This window comes from Schistocerca gregaria, chromosome 3 (assembly GCF_023897955.1).
Source record: "Schistocerca gregaria isolate iqSchGreg1 chromosome 3, iqSchGreg1.2, whole genome shotgun sequence".
In the NCBI taxonomy this organism is placed as follows: Eukaryota; Metazoa; Arthropoda; class Insecta; order Orthoptera; family Acrididae; genus Schistocerca; species Schistocerca gregaria.
The window spans coordinates 206839421-206862462 of record NC_064922.1 but is presented as its reverse complement, the minus strand read 5'-3'; the positions used below and the strand labels follow the sequence as shown (position 1 = coordinate 206862462).

Here is a 23042-nt window from a genome sequence, read left to right as displayed (position 1 = left end):
AATTTCAGTAGAAGATAAAATCGCTTTTCACTCATCACTTTCCTGAAGAAAGGTGTGTCAACTGATTCCCTCTTTGAAAAGTACATTTTGTGCTCTGGTTTGTGAAAGAATTCCTTGAACTACGAGCATTCCAATAAGTGTTTTTACCTCGTCGCGTGTAGTATTCTGCCAACTGTGAACCCTGGAGCGTGCTGCTAAATTGGGATGAGAAGCTATGAACTGTTCTGCATATAAGTTCATCTGTTCAGCTATCATTGTGCACAAAGCATCATCCACAAAACACATAAAACAACTCATCACATCGTTTTGTTTTAGAAGCACAACTGTGCCACTATTACCACTGAACAAATATTGAATACGAATTGAACTAGCACGCACAAATTCCCTAGGTACCGTCTGCTGAAGTAGTGTCTCGTCGTCAGATGTTTCTGAATCAAAGTCACTTTCACTAGCCTCAACATCTGTATCTTGAAAACTTTCAGAACTGTCACTGAAATTATTGTCGCTTTCTAAACACAGCTTCTCAATCTCCGAATCTGTTAAACGACTTCTTTTCGCCATTGCAAAAGGTCACTCACTAACGCTGCAGTAAACACAGACAAAAAAGGCATGCTTTTGCAGTTGCTTCACAGGACGAATTTTCTTGACATGCGCTCGGGTGGACAATGTTATAATTAGCCTAGAACACGCTGTGTTGCATGACAAGTGCTGCCATCTAGTGGATGAAGCTCAACTAATACACAGTGTCAACGGCAGGCTGATAACTCATCATTCCCACTAGCTACTAGCAACAGAACGCAGTGGACGGATATATCTGTCGAACCCACTGTGCAATAGCAGAGCATGGACGGGTATATCCGTCATGCCCACTTAAAAGGTTAATTCCTTGTTACTACTCTGTTTCTACCTCATAAATTATCCATTTGCGCAGATATAGTTCTACCAAATACAAGGCATGTGATCTCAACAATCACAGATCATATCAGAAAAGTTACTGACAACAATTTCTTAACAACTTCTATCCCTGGAAAAAGAAAACTACTACATACAATTTAATAATCTCTCACATGCACAAGAGAGTCTAATAAATAAATCATATGATTTTCAACTAACCTGAATGAACGGCTGGAAAAACAGACAACGTCACAAAGAAAACAAAAAACACGTTGAAAAGCTGTGGGAAACACTGTTTGAAAATCTGAAAGTAGGGCACATGTGGTGATGCTCTGCCAACAGCCTGACACTCCTTGCTTTGTTGTTCTTTTTGAGCTAGAAGCTCATGATAACGATAAAATCTCTGCAACAATAATAATAGTAACAACAACAACTACAATAAAATATCAAGTAGCCGGAAAGCATTATTAGATTTGTGCAATACACCATACAGAAGTGTATCTAATTTTTATTCATTATGATAAACCACTAAAGGATTTTTTAAAACTACTACAAAATGTTTGAATTAAATAAAACATGACTAGTTACTGCTGCTGGACACTTATTACATTTGGAAACAATGTCTGTTTATGCATAGGAAAACGAACCAGTCCTGAGTACAAATGCAGTAAGGAGAATGCAAGTATTGTTCCAGAAATGAGACTACAAGACAGATTTTTTTTTCAAGTTTAACATGTGCACACCTGTGACAAATAAATTTACTAATAGTTTTTGAGTGCAGAAATAAATAATTTACGCTAGCTTCCTTAAAATTACAGTTTATTAATTTCCTTATCATCTTGTGCTCGAAAGCTAAATAATATAAAAGTTAATAAAAACCATCAGAGCTTTATTTCAAATATGTTTCCTACACCAAATCTGGTTTTTTCTAAATGAACATCTTAAAACGACACTCAAACTTCACCAACAATCTTCATGACTAATTCTCACAAAGTGACAGAAATGTGACAATGTCATTACTCAAAACTGTCTAACCATCACACGTACGACTGAAAGGAACTTTCAGGAACACCACGAGCACACTGAAACACTTTGCTGACCACCTTGCGTAAGTATAGCCATCAGTACATGCAGGGAACATAACACACTGTGTCATACTGGTACAGTAGTGCAAGTCTTCAACTGGACACTACTCCAGCAACTTCTTGTACCTTGTAATCATAACATGGAAAGGGGACCAACAGTTTGACATGGAATCCAAACTTAAGTGTTGTTCCTAGCGAATCTTCACAAATCACTGAGAGGTGTAGATTAAGTTAAAGGTTGAGTGAAATATACCAATATCCAAACAGGATTTCATCCTGCCACCTTTCAGTTTCCAAGCACACATTTTACTGTTGGACTACCAGGACACCACTTAAGACAGATATTAGTGCTATGATGCCAACTTGCATCATTTTCTGTCCTACTGCTTTCTGCACGGAAAAAACCTACTGGGGCATAAAGTTATGTTGGATATTAACATTATTTCACCATTGCCATCAACATTGACAGTGCTTGTAAATAATTAAGACATCCCCATCTGACTACATCCATTCGTGAATCAAGGACATTAAACAACGTCTTTTAATGTATCACAATTCCAAGCACAAAATTTATGCTGGTTGGGTAGCTCAACTTTAGTCATCCTCAAATTAACAAAATGTTCAAAACCCTGAACAAATACATCTGTCTATCGAGCTACATCCATGCTGGCTTTGAAACTAATTCCCAATTTCTCCATATTTCTTTTGATACCATCTGAAACATTGCAGAACAAAATAACTAAATCTGTAAGCAATGCCTTGATTAGTTTCAGTTATTTACCTTCTAAATTACACCTGGCTAGTTCTGGTCACCCCTTACTAAGATCGGAGAAAATAAAAGCAAAATATATTTGCAAGACCTCACTTAAACAGATCCATTAAATTTCAGGAATGCAACCGCATACACACTATTTCCTCTTTTGCATGTGGCAGTGCTCTTGAAATTTAATAGATCAGTTATTACGCAGCAAAAATATCAAGATATTCCTCATTTAAATTGTTTTATCTCTGAATCTTAGAAGAATTCTAAAGATCTTCATCCGGCAAATGTAAAATAATAGGACGGCAGAGTAAAATTTTATATTTATTTTATAAATATACGAAAAATCTTTTCCTGTTTAACTTGAAAGTCATATTAACTGATAAAACTACTTTCATTCTAAAAAGAAATGATTGTAAACATCAACAACAACAAAAAACTCTAACATAACTTACATTATATTAACATACTGACTGAAACTTACATTCAAAGGAAGGGCGAAGTACGTATCAAAACATGCCAACAAAATGAAGAGGGCTGTAATAAAGTAATAAATGGCAGCTGTCCTCACATTTGGTGCCATTGCCAATGACATTATGTTGATGATTGATGAAATTGCACCACTGATGTTCTAAATTAAAAAAAAAACAACACATTAATTAATCAATCTCTATTACATCTAATAGCTAAGCAAATTCTTCAAATATTCAGAAGGAGATTAACATAATTTTTCACTAAGAGAATCAGTAAACAGCAAACAATGGAAGTGCAAGAGAATCAGTAAAAAGCAAACAATGGGAGTGCAAAACAGCCACACTCCCCTTTGTCTCCATAATACAACTGCTTTACTCAAAATTTACAAGCAGTCTAGGAAACCGTATGAAAATAGTCCACATGCACATGGCGTGTGTGTGCATGGGTGTGGATACAGACTTTTGATGAGTTTTTATCTTTGCATTATTCTGTGGCAACTACACAAGGGTTGATTTGGCTCTTCACCACTCTTGTACTGACACCACACATTGGTGCATGTTTCAATTTCTTTGGACAAAGTCTACCTCCGTCATCCACATTTGTCTTTACCTTTCTTCCCTTGTAAGCAGATAGCTAAGTTTCTGTACATAACACTTTTTTCTTGTCATTCAGAATTTAGCATAAGGTGTGTGTGTGTGTGTGTGTGTGTGTGTGTGTGTGTGTGTGTGTGTGTGTGTGTAAGGGGGGGAGGGGGAGGTGGTGGGAGAGGGAGGGGGGAGGGAGGGAAAATGGCATGCATGCACGTGATTTAAGACCTGTTCCACATATTTCTGTTTTGGCATGTGAGTATGAAATAGAGTTGTCCAGCTGATAGTTACATGACTCTGTGTTCCACAAGTAATTTGCACTCTATATCATGATACATAATGAGTCAGTTTCTATGTTAATGACAATGATTAATTTGCAAAGCTAGCAATTTATAAATGGGCACATGCAACAGTGAAAGCTACTTTAGTTTCATGGGGTAGTAAGCATAGCATTCTTTTGTACTTCGTTTTCTACCAGTGCCTAAAAAATAACTTCTAAAATTATCATTAACAATAAAATAACAGAACAAGTTGAACACTTCAGATATCATGGCTATAACATTTCTTTATGAGACAGGGATACAAAATAAGTCGAATACGTTCAGGAAAATTTACAGTACAATCAACTGATATCTAAAAAGTAAAGCTCTCAAATACATGTCACTGAACTTTTATAAGACTGTTGTTCTAGCAGTACTATTATATAGAAATGTATTATGGATGATAAACAAGAACTGCATATCTATAGTAGTTAGATCCAGCTTCTGAGAAGCATTGGAGTATTTTAAGGAATGGATAGCATCTGAATAAATGTATTAAACACCTGCAGTGTAAAAGAAGTGTCAGACAGAAGAAAGATTTGAGATTAACATCCCTTCAACAGTGAGGTCATTAGAGATGGAGCACTAGATTGGATTAAGAAAAAAAAGAGGGAAGGAAAATGGCCATGCACTTTTCAAAGTAACTATACAGGCATTTTTTTCTTTAATCTTTTAACAAAAGCTTGCTTTGAGAACATATACACAGCGGTCTAGAAAAATGTACACACTCTTTGATAGTTAATATTTTTGGAACAAAATGACATGTCGCTGCAATTTTGCGTGGAAGTGTAGTCCATTGTTTTCTCAAAAGATCTTGGTGCGTGTTTTCCAGCAGATGGCAGTGTAGCAATGAATGAAATAAGACTCTCATTTTACCAATGCAAGGCCGTAGTGAAGTGTTACTTCTAAGTACAAAAACACAATAGAAGTAAATGGCAATAGTGGAATGTGTACGGAACTTAGCCACCAACATATAAAACAATTTATCACATTTGGGATGGATTTGAAACAGAAAGTACTGATCAGGATGTGCATAAGGAAAGGTCTGGCTAACCAAAAACATCAAGTCCAGCTTCAAGTCCTATAGTGTTGCAACATTTTACTAGGTCACCTCAAAAATCTGTGATGCAGGGTGCACTTGACAGCGGGGTAAGCCGATCAAGCATATGACGAATTCTGGAGGCTGCAAAGTGTAGCTGCATACTATGAACAAGGATGACCTGGATCAAAGGATGAAAAGTTTGTGGGGATGGTGACCTTGTCTGATGAGGCACAATTCAAACTGAATGGTACTGTAAACTGCCACAAGTACATATACTGGGCTCCTGAAAATCCTCACATTCATGTGGACAAATATATTAATCTACCGGGTGCGGTTTGATTGGCCCATTCTTCTTTGACAATACCATAATTGGTGATGTGTATCTTCATATTCTGCAATCATCGATTTTACCTGAGAGCCAACAGGTGTTTGGAAATTGAAGAATTTACCTACAACAAGATAGTGCTCCGCCTCACTACCAAAGAGATGTCAGAGCCTACTTGGATGAAAATCATCTGGACCATGGATAGGTTGAAGAGGAGCTGTTCAGTACCCACCATGGTCTCCACATCTTACACCTCGACTTCTACCAATGGGCAACCTTGAAAAATGAAGTTAATCAACAAAAAGCAGCTACACTGAATGAGCTACGAGAAACCAGTCCTATGCAGATATCACACTGGCAACATTGCCAGCCTTAGTTCGGTAAACAGTTCAAAGGCATCGACGTCGTTTGGCTGCTAGTGGGGTCACTTTGAACACACAAAATAACCTTCTCCCATTAATATTGAATATCAAAGAGTGTCCATATTTTTCTAGACCCCTCTGTATGTTGTGGACAATGAAGTGGGTGTCATCAATATCTTCATTTTAAATGAATGGTTCCAGTTCTCTGAGACTGCAGATGTGTGTGCAAGTTGCGTTTGCATGAGTGTGTGCATGTGTGTGTGTGTGTGTGTGTGTGTGCGTGTGTGTGTGTGTGTGTGTGTGTGTGTGTGTGTGTGTGTGTGTGTCTACTGCTGACAAAGGCCTTAACGGCCGAAAGCTATAATTATGTGAATCTTTTTGTTGTGCCTATCACGACTCAGCATCTCCGCTATATGGCGAGTAGCAACTTCCCTTCTCTCGTATTGTTATATTTTCATTTTATTTTTTTATACATTGAAAGATGAACACTGTGCAATATTCTTCCGGAAGACAAAGTAAATACTGCTGTGGCAAACTTATTAAATGCTACCGTATACTCTAATGAACCAAAGAAACTGGTAAACCTGCCTAATATAATGTAGGGGCACACAGAAGTGCCACAGCATGTAGCGGCATGGATTCAACTAATGTCTGAAGCAGTGTTGGAGGGAACTGACACCATGAATCCTGCAGGGCTGTCCATAAATTCTCAAGAGCAACAGGGAGTGAAAATCTCTTCTGAACAGCATGTTGCAAGCCATCCCAGGCTCAATAATGTTCGTATCTGGGGAGTTTGGTGGCCAGCAGAAGCATTCAAACTCAGAAGTGTGTTCCTGGAGCCAATCTGTAGCAATTCTGGACGTGTGGGGTGCTGCATTGTCCTGCTGGAATTGTCCAAGTCTCTCGGAATGCACAATGGACATGAATGGATGCAGGTGATCAGACAGGATGCTTATGTACATGTCACATATCAGAAATGTATCTAGACATATCAGGGATCCCATGTCACTCTAACTGCACACACCACACACCATTACAGAGCCTCCACCGCTTTGAACAATCCCGTGCTCACAGGCATGATCCATGGACTCATGAGGTTGTCTCCATACCCGTAAATGTCAATACAATTTGTTGATACAATTTGAAACGAGACTCGTCTAACCAGGTAACATACGTTCCAGTTACCAACAGTCCAATGTTGGTGTTGACGGGCCCAGGCGAGGTGTAAATCTTTATGTCGTGCAGTCATCAAGGGTACATGAGTGGGCCTTCGGCTCCAAAAGCCCGTATCGATTATGTTTCATTGAACGGTTCGCATGCTGACACTTGTTGATGGCCAAGGACTGAGATCTGCAGCAATTTGAGGAAGGGTTGCACTTCTGCCATGTTGAACAACTGTCTTCAGTTGGCATTGGTTCCGTTCTTGCAGGATCTTTTTCTGGCTGCAGTGATGTCAGAGATTTGATATTCACGGTACACTTGTGAAATGGTCGTACAGGAAAATCCCCACTTCATTGCTATCTCAGAGATGCTGTGTCCCATCGCTCATGCGTTGACAGTAACACCATGTTCAAACTCACTCAAATCTTGATATCCTGCCATTGTAGCAACAGTAACTGATCTCTCAACTGCGAGAGACACATGTTGTCTTATACAGGCACTGCCAACCACAGCACCATATTCTGCCTGTTTACATATATCTGTATTTGAATACACATACCTATACCAGTTTCTTTGGCTCTTCAGTGTATATTAAGCTAGGTAAATCAGATTTGATGAAGGCTCAACAGCACTTTCCCTTATACACAAATCCACAGAAATGTTTGCCAAATCTCTGTAGTATCACTGAATGCAGTCTTCCACTGCTGGATCTGTGTTACTGCTGACATTTGTTTCATGGGCACAAGGCCATCGCCCAAGACACATGATTATGTCACAAAACAAGTATCTGTGTAGTACGTTTTAAAAGCCGGGCTTCAGTTTATTGTGTGATATTCATTATGGCACAACTCGGTACCATAACAGTGAGCCAATGCTTGATAAATAATCATAAGTTGGGTTACCATGTATCCAATGGGCATCTTTAGCAAACACATTATCTAATTCCCATGTACCCTGGAATTTAGAGGACTGGTAATTCCTTTCCCTGAATAGAAGGATACTCAGTGAGCTTTTTATTTGCTTGTCTGTTGGGTACATAAATTAAATAGTTTGAAGATGCTAAAAAATAATTGTGGGATATGCTTAACATTTTGCTGGGGATCAAAAAACATATGTATCAATGGATTTGATTTAGCTGACATAATGAATATGGAGGACAGTCTGGTTATAGTTTGGTACAACATGCCGTCCACATGTCAGCCATTACCTCACTGTTGAGTGAAAAGGTCTTTTGTAAATGGAAAAAAGAATGGTTGGCAGTGACAAGAAACAATCTGCATTTGCTGAATCTAACTGTTGAAACATCACAGCCACAATGAAGTATTTATGATACAACTTCATATACAATACAGCCAACTGATGGATAAAGAGAGTGCAAGTAAAATTTAGCTCATTATCTACACTCTACTCAACAGTGAGGAAGAAGATCTTGTGTTTTGGAGTTTAGTTAATGTACATTTAGTGTGATTACCAGTCAGTCACATACACCTACTACAGCTCTTAGTTTTTTATCATAATCTTATATATTGGATACTGTGCGTTTGATAACTTTCTTTTAGGCCTAAAGTTAGAATGTGTTTTGTTGTTTATCCTGATTATTTTCATGCCTTTCTCTCTTTTGGTTTGCTTGTGATTATTTTCTCTTAAGTGTTCTGCAAATGTAACAAGATTTCTCCTATATTGTCGGATTCTTGTGTTCTTTGTTAAATGGATGTCAAGTGATTGCCTCCCCTCCCCCCCCTCCCCTTTTCCACATACCACTCCTCATACATATGACCACTGTCCCCAACTGCAGTCAGGTCTTAGTACCCCAGTCACATTGTGTTTTTATAAAAAAAAAGTGGGTTAGTTTTTATTTCTTCCACTACATATGCTTTTTGGGATACTGAATCCTTATCTGAGGTTTGTCAACAAAATTTCATGATACAACATTGAAAAATATAAAAAAGATAAAAAATCACTTCTTGGTGGCTATTTGGCTTATAACTTTGAAACTATCAACTTTTCTTAAATAACTTCTCAATTTGAAATGAGAGTACATAAAATTTCCTGCAAATTTGACTGTTAAGGTTTTTTCTCCCTTGGACCATTAGGGCTCAGGTGCTAGTTGAAAATAGGCATACTTCAGCTGTCTTCATAAAAACCTACTTTTTTAACTCAAAAACTCTTAATTTATTCTGGAAGGCTGTCTGTGAATTCCTCCAGTTCTATGCAGTACCTTATTTAGATTGTATACATAAAGGCATAGGTCATGTTTTGAAAAATTACACAACATTCAAATTATTTAATCAAGTCTGAAATTGTACAAATTCAGTTACAATAAAGTTGAAATACCAATGCAAAATATTGAAAAAAAATTGCATATTAATATATAATATTACATATGCTTATATATTACGTAGTTATAAAAACAAAAATTGCATGTGCCTTTGTCACTCAGAGAGTTCTGGTTGAGGTTCTTCGAAGATGGCGGATCCTGGCACAGATTCTGTTTGTTCGATCATCAGTGTCAGGGCTGCTTCATCTGGAAAATGAAAGAGGAGGTGAGAAAACAACAACTTGTGATAACATCTCAAGAAAAGGAATTATTACAAAACAGACTGTGAGATCACACACACCTTCCACATAATATAAGCGTATTTCTTCTATCTGTTCTTGGTCGCTTCCTTCAGTCTCTTCTTCATCGTTGTATCGTTGTTAATGCTGTCTTCTGGGGGCTCAACGTTTTCACACAGCCCTTCACACGATGAGCAGACTGGGGAGAAATGAAGGCCGGCCTACCTGCAGCCACAATTGTACTGGCAGCCTTTTTACATTTACGAGAAATGGTCAGAGTATCAAGCCTGGTGCAGGGTGCAATGTGGTCGGCACTGGCCCAAGACTACTCCTTGCTGTTTTCCACCCCCGCTCGTTCAGATTTATTAGTTGATCATTGAGTGTGGTTTGACCAGATACCCACTGCTGCACCTGAAAGTAAACTCTCAGTGAATGTTGTCATGGAGCAGCTACGGTGGGGAGTAGTGAGGTAATACTGCCTGTACGTCAAATCGTTTGGGCCAGTTGCATGTCCTTTCCCGTACAGAGCACGAGAAACATGTTTCTTGCTTTTGCAATCTTGTCCACTGTGCTGCTTGAGGCAACAAGGTGAGAGGGGCACCAATGGGGGCCAAGTGCAAGACTACATGGGTGAAAGTGTATGAGGGAAAAAGTTGATAAGTCACTTGTGTGGAAAAATGTTCTCAAACTGGCCCTGATGAAGGGAGAGAATAAATAAAATGGAAAGATGTACAATATGGAATTACATTTGCAACAGAACTAAAATGAGGCAATATAAACTTGGATTTTTTTAAAGTACTGGAGTTGGCATAGCAGATAAAACCAGTCTACATTGTATTCAACTTAAAATTAGGATGAATTCACTAAATTACAGCTTTTAATAAAAAATTAAGAGTTTTGGATTTTTGTGGAGACAGCCGACGTACGCCACATTTCAATTAGCAATTGAATCTCAATTGTTTGTCGGAGATAAAACCTAAATAGTGACATTTCTAGGAAGTTTTATATACTTCCATTTTTAATACAGAGGTTATTTATGAAAAGTTGATAGTTTCCAAGTTGTAAGCAAAAAACCACTTTACATTAGCTAGCAGGTAGTCAGGTAGTTGTTTTCACTCATTTTGATATGTTTCTCACTGTTGTTATACCATTATTATTTTAATCACCTTTGAATTCATCTCATGGGGGTATTCCCTGAGTATACGTGTCTAGTGAGGCTGTGTAGCTTAATAGGTGCAATGGCAACATAACAATGGGGACACATTCTCAAATGTCCCTTCTCTCTTATTATGAGTACAAGCAGAATCTAAATGACAGGCTGTACCACTGTTGCTGTTACACTCTTTCTAAAAACATTAAAGATTCATTAGGACCATTGAACATTCATAGTCTCATGTCTGTATGTCATTGTGTCCTGGTGGTACACTTAAATCAAAGGGAGTGCTGGTACTGAACTAGTAAGATCCACACCAGTCATATGAGAAGCAAAGGAAAGGAATGGTTGAGTCTAACAGGTGCGGTAAGAAAGAAAACAGTGATCTGTAGTCTCATATGCTGTAAACTGCTAAGTCAAAAATCCCTGTTCTCAGAAACAATATTTGACCTAATTCATGGCCAAAGCTTGCAAGTAACCTCAGAACTGGTACCACTGACCTGTCTCCAGTTCGATAAATCCAAATGAAGCTTAATGTGACCAAGCTTAATAAGGTGCTAACAATTCAGCATTATCCAAAGAGCAGATGGAAATTATATATACCCACAAAATTGAGAACTTCTTTGTGGAGAAAAAACAACCAAAAATAAACAAATTTACACATGCATCAAAATGTTGTTGTCTAACAATTTTTTTTCAGTAACGGAGAGTCCTGGACAGAACAATGACATTATGAAAAGGATGGGTTGCTACTCACCATATAGAGGAGATGTTAAGTTGCAGGCGGGCACAATGAAACCATTACTACAAATTAAGATTTTGGCCATCCCCCCCCCCCTTCTGGGATAGAACACACACACACACACACACACACACACACACACACACACTGATGGGAGAAGCCATCTGGTGCATGTAGTAGGTGCAAAAGTGGAGGCTGGAGCAGGGAAGGGGAGGTATAATATGGTAGACGTGGGGAACTGTGTTATGGCTCTTGTGGGAACATGCAGGAACATCGTGGGGACAGGATAGGGCTCTTAGGTGCAGGCAGGAGGTAGGGGGGAGGGAGGACAAAGAGAGTGGAGAAGGAGAGAATGAATAGAAGGATGTGTAGTGTTGGAGCGTGAGTGTGGAAGGGGACAGGCAAGTGAAGAACGGGGACTAGTCAAAGAACTGGTAACATAGAATATATTGCAGGGGGATTTCCACTTGCACAATTTAGAAAAGCTGGTGTTAGTAGAAAGGATCCAGATGAAGCATGCCATGAAGCAGTCACTGAAGTGAAGAACACTGTGTTGGGCAGCACATTTGGCAACTTGGTGGTCTACTTGCCTCTAGCCCACAGTTTGCTGGTAGCCATTTATGCAGACAGACAGCTTGTTAGTTGGTATGACAGAGTCTTCCATTCCACCAATGTATTCACTACTCTGTTTTTCACTTCTCTGCTTACTCTCCTTTTCCACTCTACTCCCCCTCCCCAACCTCTCTGCCCAAACCTGCAGATTGCACCTAGCAATCCATGACTACCCCCACCAAGCATTGCATACTCTCACGAGTTGCACTATGTCTTCCTTAATCCCTCCATGTGTGAAATGTGGTTAAGTGAATGTGTATGTGTTTTCTACTTCAGAAGAGGGCCTTTTGGCTGAAAGCTTAATGTGTAGCCGTCTTTTTGTGGTGTCTGTCTGTGACTCAACAGCTCTTCTTTATGATGAGTAGCAATCTACCCTCTTCATAATATTGCCAGAGCTCATTAATATACGGCTTGTAATGATACAGAAAGAAACTCAACTGAAATAATATTTGGCTGCACCAAAATGCATAGCATAAAATGCAGAAACTATATTAATATCGAATACAAGTTGATTAAAACCACCACTTTCATTTTTAAATACTGAATTTTTTCCTGCTGAAGCATTTCATATAACGTATAAAGACAGACAGGCTCATTCCCTGGACGTTTCCTATCAAGAACTTTTCTACCTCTCAAATTTTAACTAGCATGCAACAACATGACCATGAAAATACTTACAGCTCCCAAAATAACAGCCCCTGTATATTTAAAAGGTAATTTAGCTGCCATTCCATAAACAGTGTTCTGGTAGATGCCACCAGCCACTGAAACATTAATAAAAATGTGTGAAAATTGAAACATAAGCCTATGGTATTACACGGGAAGTGCAAGTAATTAAAGAAATTGACTGAAAACTTACTATTCAGCAACACAATGGTGGCCATTGTCACAAAGAAAAATGGTCCTGGCCATGATGATGTATCTGACATGGCAAAAATTACTGTGACAATGAAAACAAGAACTTCGACAAAAATACTCCACACAATACGTGTTGTCAAGTTGCCTCTGAAAATAGTGTGAATTATGAAAATAGTAATTGATTAAAAAACAGAAAAGAATATACTATTAAATGAAAAAATTACCTTAATATTGTATGAAATAAAAATTAACATTAATTAGTATAAAATGAGCCCAGATACAACAATTTTGTACAGTATTTACTCACCGTATTGTGATAAAGATGTTTAACCAATTGAATAGCAAATTAGGAACCTGTGCAGCAAAACCAACATATGCCAAAAAATTAGAAGCATACACAGATTCAGTTCCAAGGTATGCCTTTCCTAATTTGTAGTCCACAAAATACTGAAATGATAAAGGATATTAATTACACCTAAAGATCACTGGAAATATATAATACTATGCTTTCCATAAAAAGATGAAATGTACCAAATTCCACTATGATCATTGTTATCTCATAACAGCGATACTAAATGAGTGTCTACATTTGCACTCTGAAAACCTCAGTGAACTGTGTGATTAGATGTGTAGAGAAAGAATAACTGTTGATGTGCATATGCACAAGCCTAAAATTTTCTAATTTTACTGCATGGTTATAGTTGTAGTCTCCACTTTCAAGAATGGGGTATGTAGCTCTCCAAATTAGTTTATCCTGTGCAAGTCTCTCCATCTACATATTGCTACAGCAAACTACATCCATCTCAACCCACCTATTCTACTGAAGATTTGGCACCACTCCACTTCCAAACTAATTTATTTCATGATACCTTTCAATCTGTTCTACAGACCTTTTCCTTCTGTTAGTTAAGTTAACACACGTTAACAATACCAGAGAAGGAAAGTTGCTACTCACTATATAGTGGAGACGCTGAATCATGATAGGCACAACAAAAAGATTCACACAACTATAGCTTTTGGCCATTAAGGCCTTTGTCAGCAGTAGACACACACACACACACACACACACACACACACACACACACACACACACACACACACACACACACGCAAATGCAACTTGCACACACGTCTGCAGTCTCAGAGAGCTGAAACCACACTGTGAGCAGCAGTACCAGTGCATGATGGGAGTGGTGACTGGGTGGGGGTAAGGAGGAGGCTGGGGTGGGGAGGGAGAGGGATAGTGTGGTGGGAGTGGCGGACAGTGAAGTGTTGCAGTTCAGATGGAGGGCAGGAGAGAAGGTGTGGAGAGGGATGGGAGGGAAAGGGGGGAGGGGTAAGTAGCGGAAAGGAAAGAAATAAAAAGAAATTAAAATACTGGGTGTGGCAGTAAAATGACGCCTGTGTGGTGCTGGAATGGGAACAGGGAGGGGGCTGGATGGGCGAAGATAGTGACTAACGAGAGTTGAGGCCAGGAGGGTTACGGGAACGTACGATGTATTGCAGGGAAGGTTCTCACCTGCAAAATTCAGAAAAGCTGGTGTTGGTGGGCAGGATTCATAAGGCACAGGCTGTGGACAGTCACTGAGATGAGGGACATCATGTTTGGCAGTGTGATCTGCAACAGGGTGGTCCACTTGGTTTTTGGCCACAGTTTGTCAGTGGCCATTTAGGACAGACAGCTTGTTGGTGGTTGTCATGCCTACATAGAATGCAGCATAGTGGTTTCAGCTTAGCTTGTAAATCACATGACTGGTTTCACAGGTAGCCCTGCCTTTGATGGGATAGGTGATGTTAGTGACCGGACTGGAGTAGATGGTGATACGAGGATGTATGGGAGAGGTCTTGCATCTAGGTCTATTACAGGGAGATTGGGATTGAGAGCAGGGGTTGTGTAAGGATGGACGAGTAAATGGTGTACGTTTGGTGGATGGTGGAATACCATGGTAGGAGGGGTGGGAAGGATAGTGGGCAGGACATTTCTCATTTCAGGGCACCATGAGAGGTAATCAAAACCCTGTCAGAGAATGTAATTCAGTTGCTCCAGACCCAGATGGTACTGAGTTACGAGGGGAATGCTCCTCTGTGGCCATACTGTGGGACTTTGGGAGGTGGTGGGAGACTGGAAAGATAAAGCATGGGAGATTTGCTTTTGTACAAGGATGGGAGGATAATTATGGTCAGTGAAGGCTTCAGTGAGACCGTCGGTATATTTTGAGAGGGACTGCTCATCACAGCAGATGTGATGACCATGGGTGGCTAGGCTGTACCGAAGGGACTTCTTGGTATGGAATGGGTGGCAGCTGTCAAAGTGGAGGTATTGCTGGTGATTAGTAGGTCTTATATGGATGGAGGTACTGATGTAGGCATCTATGAGGTGGTTGTCAACATCTAGTAGGTCAGGTGAAGCAAATGGGGGAGAAGTTGCTGAGGTTCTGGAGGAATGTGGATAGGGTGTCCTCACCTTCAATCCAGATAGCAAAGATGTTATCAATGAATCTGAACCAAGTGAGGGGTTTAGGATTCTGGGTTTTTAGGAAGGATTCCTCTAGATGTACCATGAATAGGTTAGCATAGGATGGTGCCATGCAGGTGCCCATAGCCGTACTGTGGATTTGTTTGTAGGTAATGCCTTCAAAGGTGAAGTAATTGTGGGTGACGATATAGTTGGTCATGGAGACTAGAAAGGAGGTTGTTGGTTTGGAATCCATAGGAAGTCTGGAAAGGTAGTGTTAGATAGCAGTAAGGCTATGGGCATTAGGAATGTTAATGTACAGGGAGGTGGCATCAGTAGTGACGAGCAGGGCAACATGTGGTAAAGGGACAGGAACTGCAGAGTGTCAGTCGAGGAAATGGTTGGTATCTTTTATATAGGAGGATAGGTTTCAGGTAATAGGTTGAAGATGTTGGTCTACGTGAGCAGAGATTCTCTCAGTGAGGGCACAGTAACAGGCCACAATAGGGCGTCCTGGGTGGTTGGGTTTACGGACTTTAGGAAGCATGTAGAAGGTGGGAGTGCGGGAAGTGGTAGGGACAAGTAGAGAGATGGACTCTTGGGAGAGGCTCTGGGATAGGCCAAAGGATTTGAGTAGTGACTGGAGAACCTGCTGGATTACTGGAATGGGATCACTGTGGCATGGTTTGTAGGTGGAAGTATCTAACATTTGACTGAATCCTTCAGCCATATAATCCTTGCAGTTCAAAACAACGGTAGTGGAGCCTTTGTCAGCAGGTAGGATTATAGGATCAGGATCAGTTTTTAGACGGTAGACTGTGGTTCTTTCTACAGATGTAAGGTTAATTTGTATGTTGAGGGATTTGGGGAATGATATTGAGGCAAGGTTCGAGGTTAAGAAATTCTGGAAAGTTAACAGGGGTTGGTTTGGAGGCAGTGGAGGTGGATCATGGTTGGATGGAGGAGTGAACTGAGTTAGCCAAGGTTCAATATTGATCTTTGTTTGAGTCTGATTGGTCGGGTTGGTGGCAAAAAAGTGTTTCCACTGTATGGACTGGGAGAAGGAGAGAAGGTCTTTAACTGGTCCTGCATGGTTGAATTTGGAAGTGGGGCAAAAAGTGAGGCCTTTGGAAAGAACTGATGTTTCTAAGGGACTAAGGCTTCTGGAGGAAAGGTTCATAACTGTGTTGCGAGTCTTTTTAGGTTCTGGGTTCAGTGTGGTGGTGATAGGGAGTTTTGGAGGGTTTTGCCTATTGCAGGCCTGGAGGAAACTCATTTTGGTGGGATCTAGGCACTGGAACATTGCTGTACCAAGTGCATTATTCTACAACAAGACCACATTGAAAAATAAAAAATGTTTCAGTGGTGTAAGTACTTTTTTTCTATTCCTTTCTGAGAACTTTTCAAGCCACCCGTGTACTACAAAAAGAATGCGCAAGATTAGATGGACATATCAAGTAACTAATCAGGGAAATACAAACTTATAGCACAACTTAACTAAAAATGGATCAAGTGATAGCACACATCATGAGGCATGAATAAATCAGTAGTTTGGTAATAGAGGAGAGCTTGAGAGGTAACTAGTTTAGAGGATGACCAAGGGATGCATACAGTAGGCAAGTTCAAATGGATGTAGACTGCTGCTGTTATGCAGAGATGAAGAGCCTGGCAGAGGACAGAGTTGCATGGAGAGCTGCATTAAACTAGTTTTCAGACTGAGTACAACAACAACAACAACAACAACAACAAACAAGGTCATTTCTCTATACAACCTTTCTCAGCCTCTATACACTTGATCTATCTCTTAACAATCTGTAAAATTCCACCCTGGAAGCAGCTTTGTAGCATCATGAATATCCATTCTGGCACCACCTCCACGACATTCTGATCCAATGAAAACTTGACCTCATGCAGGTTTTCCTTTATCAGACCAAAAGGTGAAAATCATTTGAAATAGGACCACACTGTGGGTGCTCCTGAAGTCAAAACCAAGATTTTAAATGCAATGGACTATTCTTCCAGCAGAATTATAGTAAGCATTATTCTGAAGCCAATCACAACTTTTTCAAGACTTCCTGTCCTCTTCATTTTGACTTTGGGTCTCATAGGAGCTGTCACTATTCACAGTTTGACCTGAATCAGCAGTGTACCCTCCATGTCCCAAAACACTGTCATCATCAACTTTCCTGCAAAAGCTCAACTTCTGAAATTTCTTGCTGTAGGCAAAGACAGATGTTTCCACATTATGCTCTATCACTTACTGTGTCATTCATAGTGATGAACTCCCGTCTCATGGATGGTCAATATATAACAGAGAAAATCATCTCCTTCCTCTTAAAGGTGATTTCTATATTTCCAAATGCCCCACTTTGTATTTGTCTGTCAGTTGATGCAGTACCCAATGAACACATATGTGTTTAAAGATCAGTGGACAACTGCAGGTGCTGAACTGTGGCTGTGTCCAACTCCGAGTAGAATGTCATCATCTCTTGCAAGATAAAAGTCACTAAGCTGCCTTGATGCTCCTACTCATTCAAAGTGGAGTAACTAAGGGAACCGTCATCACAGACAGATAGCCATCGACCTATAAAGTCTTTTATCCACTTATAAATTTTCACTCACTAAGACAGTGATACCTGTACTGCAGGTGCAGTCTGCAAGTAGTCTCCATAGCTTTAGTCTCATCAGAATACACTAAATGAACCAGTCCTGCATTTCTTCCAAGGTGCTTATGGACAATGTGGCACTGACAATTAAATGCTCCTAAATCACTGCAAACATAGTTACTCACTGAACCAACACAGCTAACACAATACAGCACAAACAAAAACAATATGGTTAAGATATGTCATCACTGAGTCAGAGCTGTTAACTTTTGGAGCAAAGAAAAAAACCTTTATTTCTTATTTTGCCCTTATATTAATAACTACTAAAAATATTAAAAACAGTGCATACTTAAAACACCACACTGGGGGTTAATGTTTTGTTGTATAGAATTATTTGATGTCACAGACTTTAAATCAGAGAGAGAGAGAGAGAGAGAGAGAGAGAGAGAGAGAGAGAGAGAGAGGACCAAACAAAAACAGAAATATGTCCTCAGGAGACACATGCTTGAAGCTGTCTAAGGAGATTTTATGCAATTATTAAACAGCTGTTCAAAAAGTATAGTACGCTGGTGAATGTGACGTGAGCATACTTTGTATACTTGCTGCCCTTGAGTGATGGAGATTGGTAAATCACCACCATTGGTTAAAAGGATGTTCTTAACTGCCCTAGTATGCATCTTCATATCCTAATAAATATAATGTTCTGAGGAAACATAGATACAAAGCTAAGTTAGTATTGTAAAATGGTTCTATAAAGTGACACAGGCCAGTTTGGTCTGCTCCTCAACACAAGTGGCAAAAACATTTTAACATACGATATGCTAGGAGAAATCCTGCTCTCGCGATTTTCATAAAATTTTACATGTCAAAGCTTTACCCAGTTTTTAAAGTTTAAAATCAGGTTCTTCAAAGAAATTAAAAATGGAATACACACACACACACACACACACACACACACACACACACACACACACACACACACACACACACTAAAAAAAAAAGAATATTGATAAGCTTCTCAACAGAAAAATCAAAAACCCTCAGATCTTCCCACTCTTATAATCTTCTATCACTCAAGATTTGCAGATGGTTGTGCCTGATGTAAGAACATCTGAGAATTGAGAAGTCTTTCAGAAGAAAAATAGGACTATTTACTTTATATGAAATATTATTTACTGTTTTTATAAGCACAATCATGCTAAATGGTACTTTGGAGGACACCGTTCTCAACCACACTGCATGACACCAACTTTCTATCTACGAGCCTAGTACATTCTGCCTCTTAATTTATAAATCTTCTCGATTGAATTGTACTTTATCTCTTTAGTAATATGAGGAGAGCAAGGAGCATAAGGAAGCTTGGGTCAACTGGTGCTATGTATTTTTACACAAACAGGGAGTGGCAACACTACGCTAGGTTGACAGAACATATGGCCCTTGCCAGGTTTAAGGAGAATAATTGAACTGACTTCTTTTCCTAAGTCAGGAAATTAGCCTGCTTCACACATCAAGTCTGAATTCCCTAGCATTCCTGGTGACATGGTGGAACATATTGTAATGGATATGGTCATGGCCTAGTGGAGTGCCAAAAAATTGCCAAAGCCAACACCCACATTAAGAAACAGATGTTTTATTATTGGTGAATTTTAAGTCACAACCACTCAATGGCAACAGGTTCATAACTGAGATGAAATTCTTTGCCATGGTGTGAGTACTATCTCCTTTGGTGGTCCAGAGTGTGCCATGATAGGGCACCTTGCCCCTTGCCTAGAATCCTCCCAATTGGTCTCCACGCCGTTGAAGCTGTAATGGAACAATCTTTGGTGGTCAGGCTTCCTTGCCATGATTTCTTCTTGCTTTTTGTAACCATACCATGGCAGATTTCCCTCAGTGTTCTAAAGCCTGTAAGGTTTTAAGTAGTTAGTCTGCACCTGATTTCTACAAAAATGTGTACATGTCCCTGTTTGCAAAATTACACTTATTATTCGATAAAATGCCCTGAAGAAATTGGCATGGGATGTACAGGTGGCATGATGCACTCACCAAAATTCAGTCACTGACATTGAGAACAATTCTGACGTGTGTGTGTAATTTTTGTCTTTCCTCTTTGATTTTCTACAACTTTGAAAAGATAGCATTTGAAGATTTCTCAGTGCTTTTAAGTAACAAACAATTGTAGTTGCTTAACAAATTCATTGGTAGTCAAGTGCACAGTGTAATGGGATTCAAATAAGAAGGTCATCAGTTCAAATATCATTAACAGCATATTATATTGTTGGTGCAGCATCTAGTATCATATTCTTCCTGCCGATATAATTAATCCTATATCTTCAAATTCATCACAAGTCGGCCCTCACTCTCTCATATTTTTGCATGTCTTTTCTGTATCTTCATGTGCCACACAAAGCTGCTCAACTTTAACATCACTAACCCCCCATTCATGCACCTCACCTCCCTCTCCACCCTTATTCCAGCATGTAAATACTAACCTCACTAAATCCATTTACACCTGCTTTTCTCTCTGATCACACACATCCACCCAGTGATCTGCATCCCACAATTATCATCTTGCCATTAAATTTTCTCTTTGATTTCACTGTGTTTTGAGATCATTTTTAGTTCGTTTTTGCCTTTCACTACTGGCCTTACTCCCTCAGATTTCACCTTTCCCCCCACACTTCATCCGCTCCATCTTTTTTTGTGATATTTCCCCACATAATTCTATATATTTTATGTATTTTTACAAGTTTTTCCCACGTATTCCCACACATTTTTTATCCTCCACTATGAATCCTTGCTCCTTCCACCTGTGCCAATATAGGAAAGTTTCCCTATCTCTAGCTTATGGAATCCCTCCAAACAGCTTGACCATAAATTATACATATCCAGCTGCAGCCCCTCCTTTCACAATGACTTCTATTTGTCCAAATTCTGTCAGTCCATAGCCCTCACCAATCTAGTTCTGCAAAACCATGTAAATCAGACCCAAACCACCTTGCAATACCCCCTCTCGGTGTATAAAATTCTCTTGCTCTGCAATCTCAAATTCCTGCATCCCTTCTCTCACAATGAAACTCTTATCCTCCAGGAACACACCTCAAAAAACTCACCAACCTGTTCAGCTCCTATTCCCACCTTGAACTACCACTATCCATCACCTCTACATGAGCCTCCAAACCTCCCCCATATCCCCTCAGCTGACAAACCCTGCCTTGCAGACCTACCACATGTACCACACACTCAGGAACTCACTCCCACCATTATACAGAACCAAGACCTAAAGAGAGCTGAACCACAGTCACGAATGTCTTCCCCAACAGCCTTAGACCCACAGAAGCAACAGTCTTTTTCAAAGACCTTACCTTTTGACCCACTCCCAAATTCACTCTTGCTGGAATTGTTAGAAGACCTTCTCTCCTTCTCCCAGTATATGAGATTCCAGGCCAAATATGTGTGAGATGCCCCGGACAGCCAACCATATGGTCCAACAACCAGGAGTGAAGGTCAGAGGTGCCACTGCTTTCAATAGCAGTTGATTTAGTTGTCACCTGCAGCACCCTTTCTTGTCTCGTTTGTTGTTCTTCATGGCAAGCCAAATTGGGCTTACATTTCAGCAAGATAATGCCCAGCCACACAAGGCGACACTTTCTACTGCTTGTCTTTGTGCTTGCCAAACCCTACCTTGGCTGGCAAGCTCACTGCATCTCTCCCCAACTGAGAACATTTGAAGCATAATGGGCAGGGCCTTCCAACCAATTCAGAATTTTGATGATCTTACAACCAATTGGACAGAATCTGGAATGATATTCCTCAGGAGGGGATCCAACAACTCCGTCAATCAACGCCAAGCTGAATAACTGCTTACATAGGGGACAGAGGTGGACCAATGCAATACTGATTTGCTCAATTTGTGAAGCTCACTTCCTTGAATAAATTACCCATTTTTTTCTGAAATGTGATCATTTATTTGTCTATATATGTCTACCAATTTCTGTCCCATTTGGACAAATCCCCCATGGTATGTCTTTTTCCTCAGCATGTACACTTTTCTTTAATTCAACAAAAGGTATTTCACATGCCTGTACCAAATTTTAATTTATTTTCATACAACCAGCAATTAAACATAAACATAGAAGTAGGCTGCACCACAGTTGTTTCATTCTTCCAAAATATTGTTTGTTCTCTTCTTGTGTCTACTGCCTGCTCCAGGGATGAAGATGCTACTCCTCTGGAAACTGCTTAGACCTCTAGCTAATACACTGTTAAGTTGTGGACACTGTACTGACTACAATCTGTTGATAGGCTAATGCTAGCAGGTGCCAGCATGGGTACCATCACTGTTTACAGGCAGCGTGCACAACAGCTCTGAGTCAAGTGGTGGCCAACTCTAACGGGCCTACACTGCACTGCACCACGACACTGCTCCAGCTGCTACTAGGGATGACACTCCACATTGGGCGGCCAACAACATCTGTCGGAGCCTGCTGTTTCCACCGACCTGGCCTTCACAGGACACCATGTGCCACTGTACCAATAGTGCACCTGAGACATGTTGACTGTATACTTGTGCTCGTGTGATCACTAGATCGTCATCAGTACAGACTTTGATCCTGTTACTCATATCTGATTGAGAACAATCATTTCAGTTGTTACTCTGCTGGATGCCGAACATGACTTTGTTGTGATGCTGTAATAAAAGTGTACTTAAATGCAACACTTGCATACAACCTTTACAACCAAGAATACAAAAAGTAATGTGTTGTGTTCCTGGTGTTTCCCTTTTTTTGCCAACTTCAGTATAAAGTAGTTGAGTTGTGTAAATGCAGAAGTAGCAGCATCTTTCTGTGTGTTCAGCAGGGTAACTATTATAGTATTTAATTTCTCAGCAGGGTAACTATTTGAAATATTTAATTTAAAGTACAGACAAAGGAAAATACTACAGACTTGGAAAATATGAGTACAACCATTGTAATTAATGTCACTCATATTTACATGGTTTTAGGCAAAAGGCAATTTAAACTATCACGTTGTGTACAGTGGTGGTCCATCC

General features: G+C 39.8%; 1 protein-coding gene across 2 annotated transcripts in view; it reads right to left on the bottom strand.

The window, feature by feature from the left end:
• Nucleotides 1–23042, bottom strand: part of LOC126354841 (equilibrative nucleoside transporter 1) — a 178398-nt gene that overhangs the window by 33765 nt on the left and 121591 nt on the right. For both annotated transcript variants that reach the window (XM_050004818.1, XM_050004817.1), the window contains exons 4-8: nt 13239–13378; nt 12933–13078; nt 12752–12837; nt 3224–3370; nt 1114–1297 (exon numbers count right to left, since the gene is read on the bottom strand). In XM_050004818.1, the coding sequence (XP_049860775.1) occupies nt 1114–1297; nt 3224–3370; nt 12752–12837; nt 12933–13078; nt 13239–13378 (703 nt within the window). The remainder of the gene's footprint in view (nt 1–1113; nt 1298–3223; nt 3371–12751; nt 12838–12932; nt 13079–13238; nt 13379–23042) is intronic.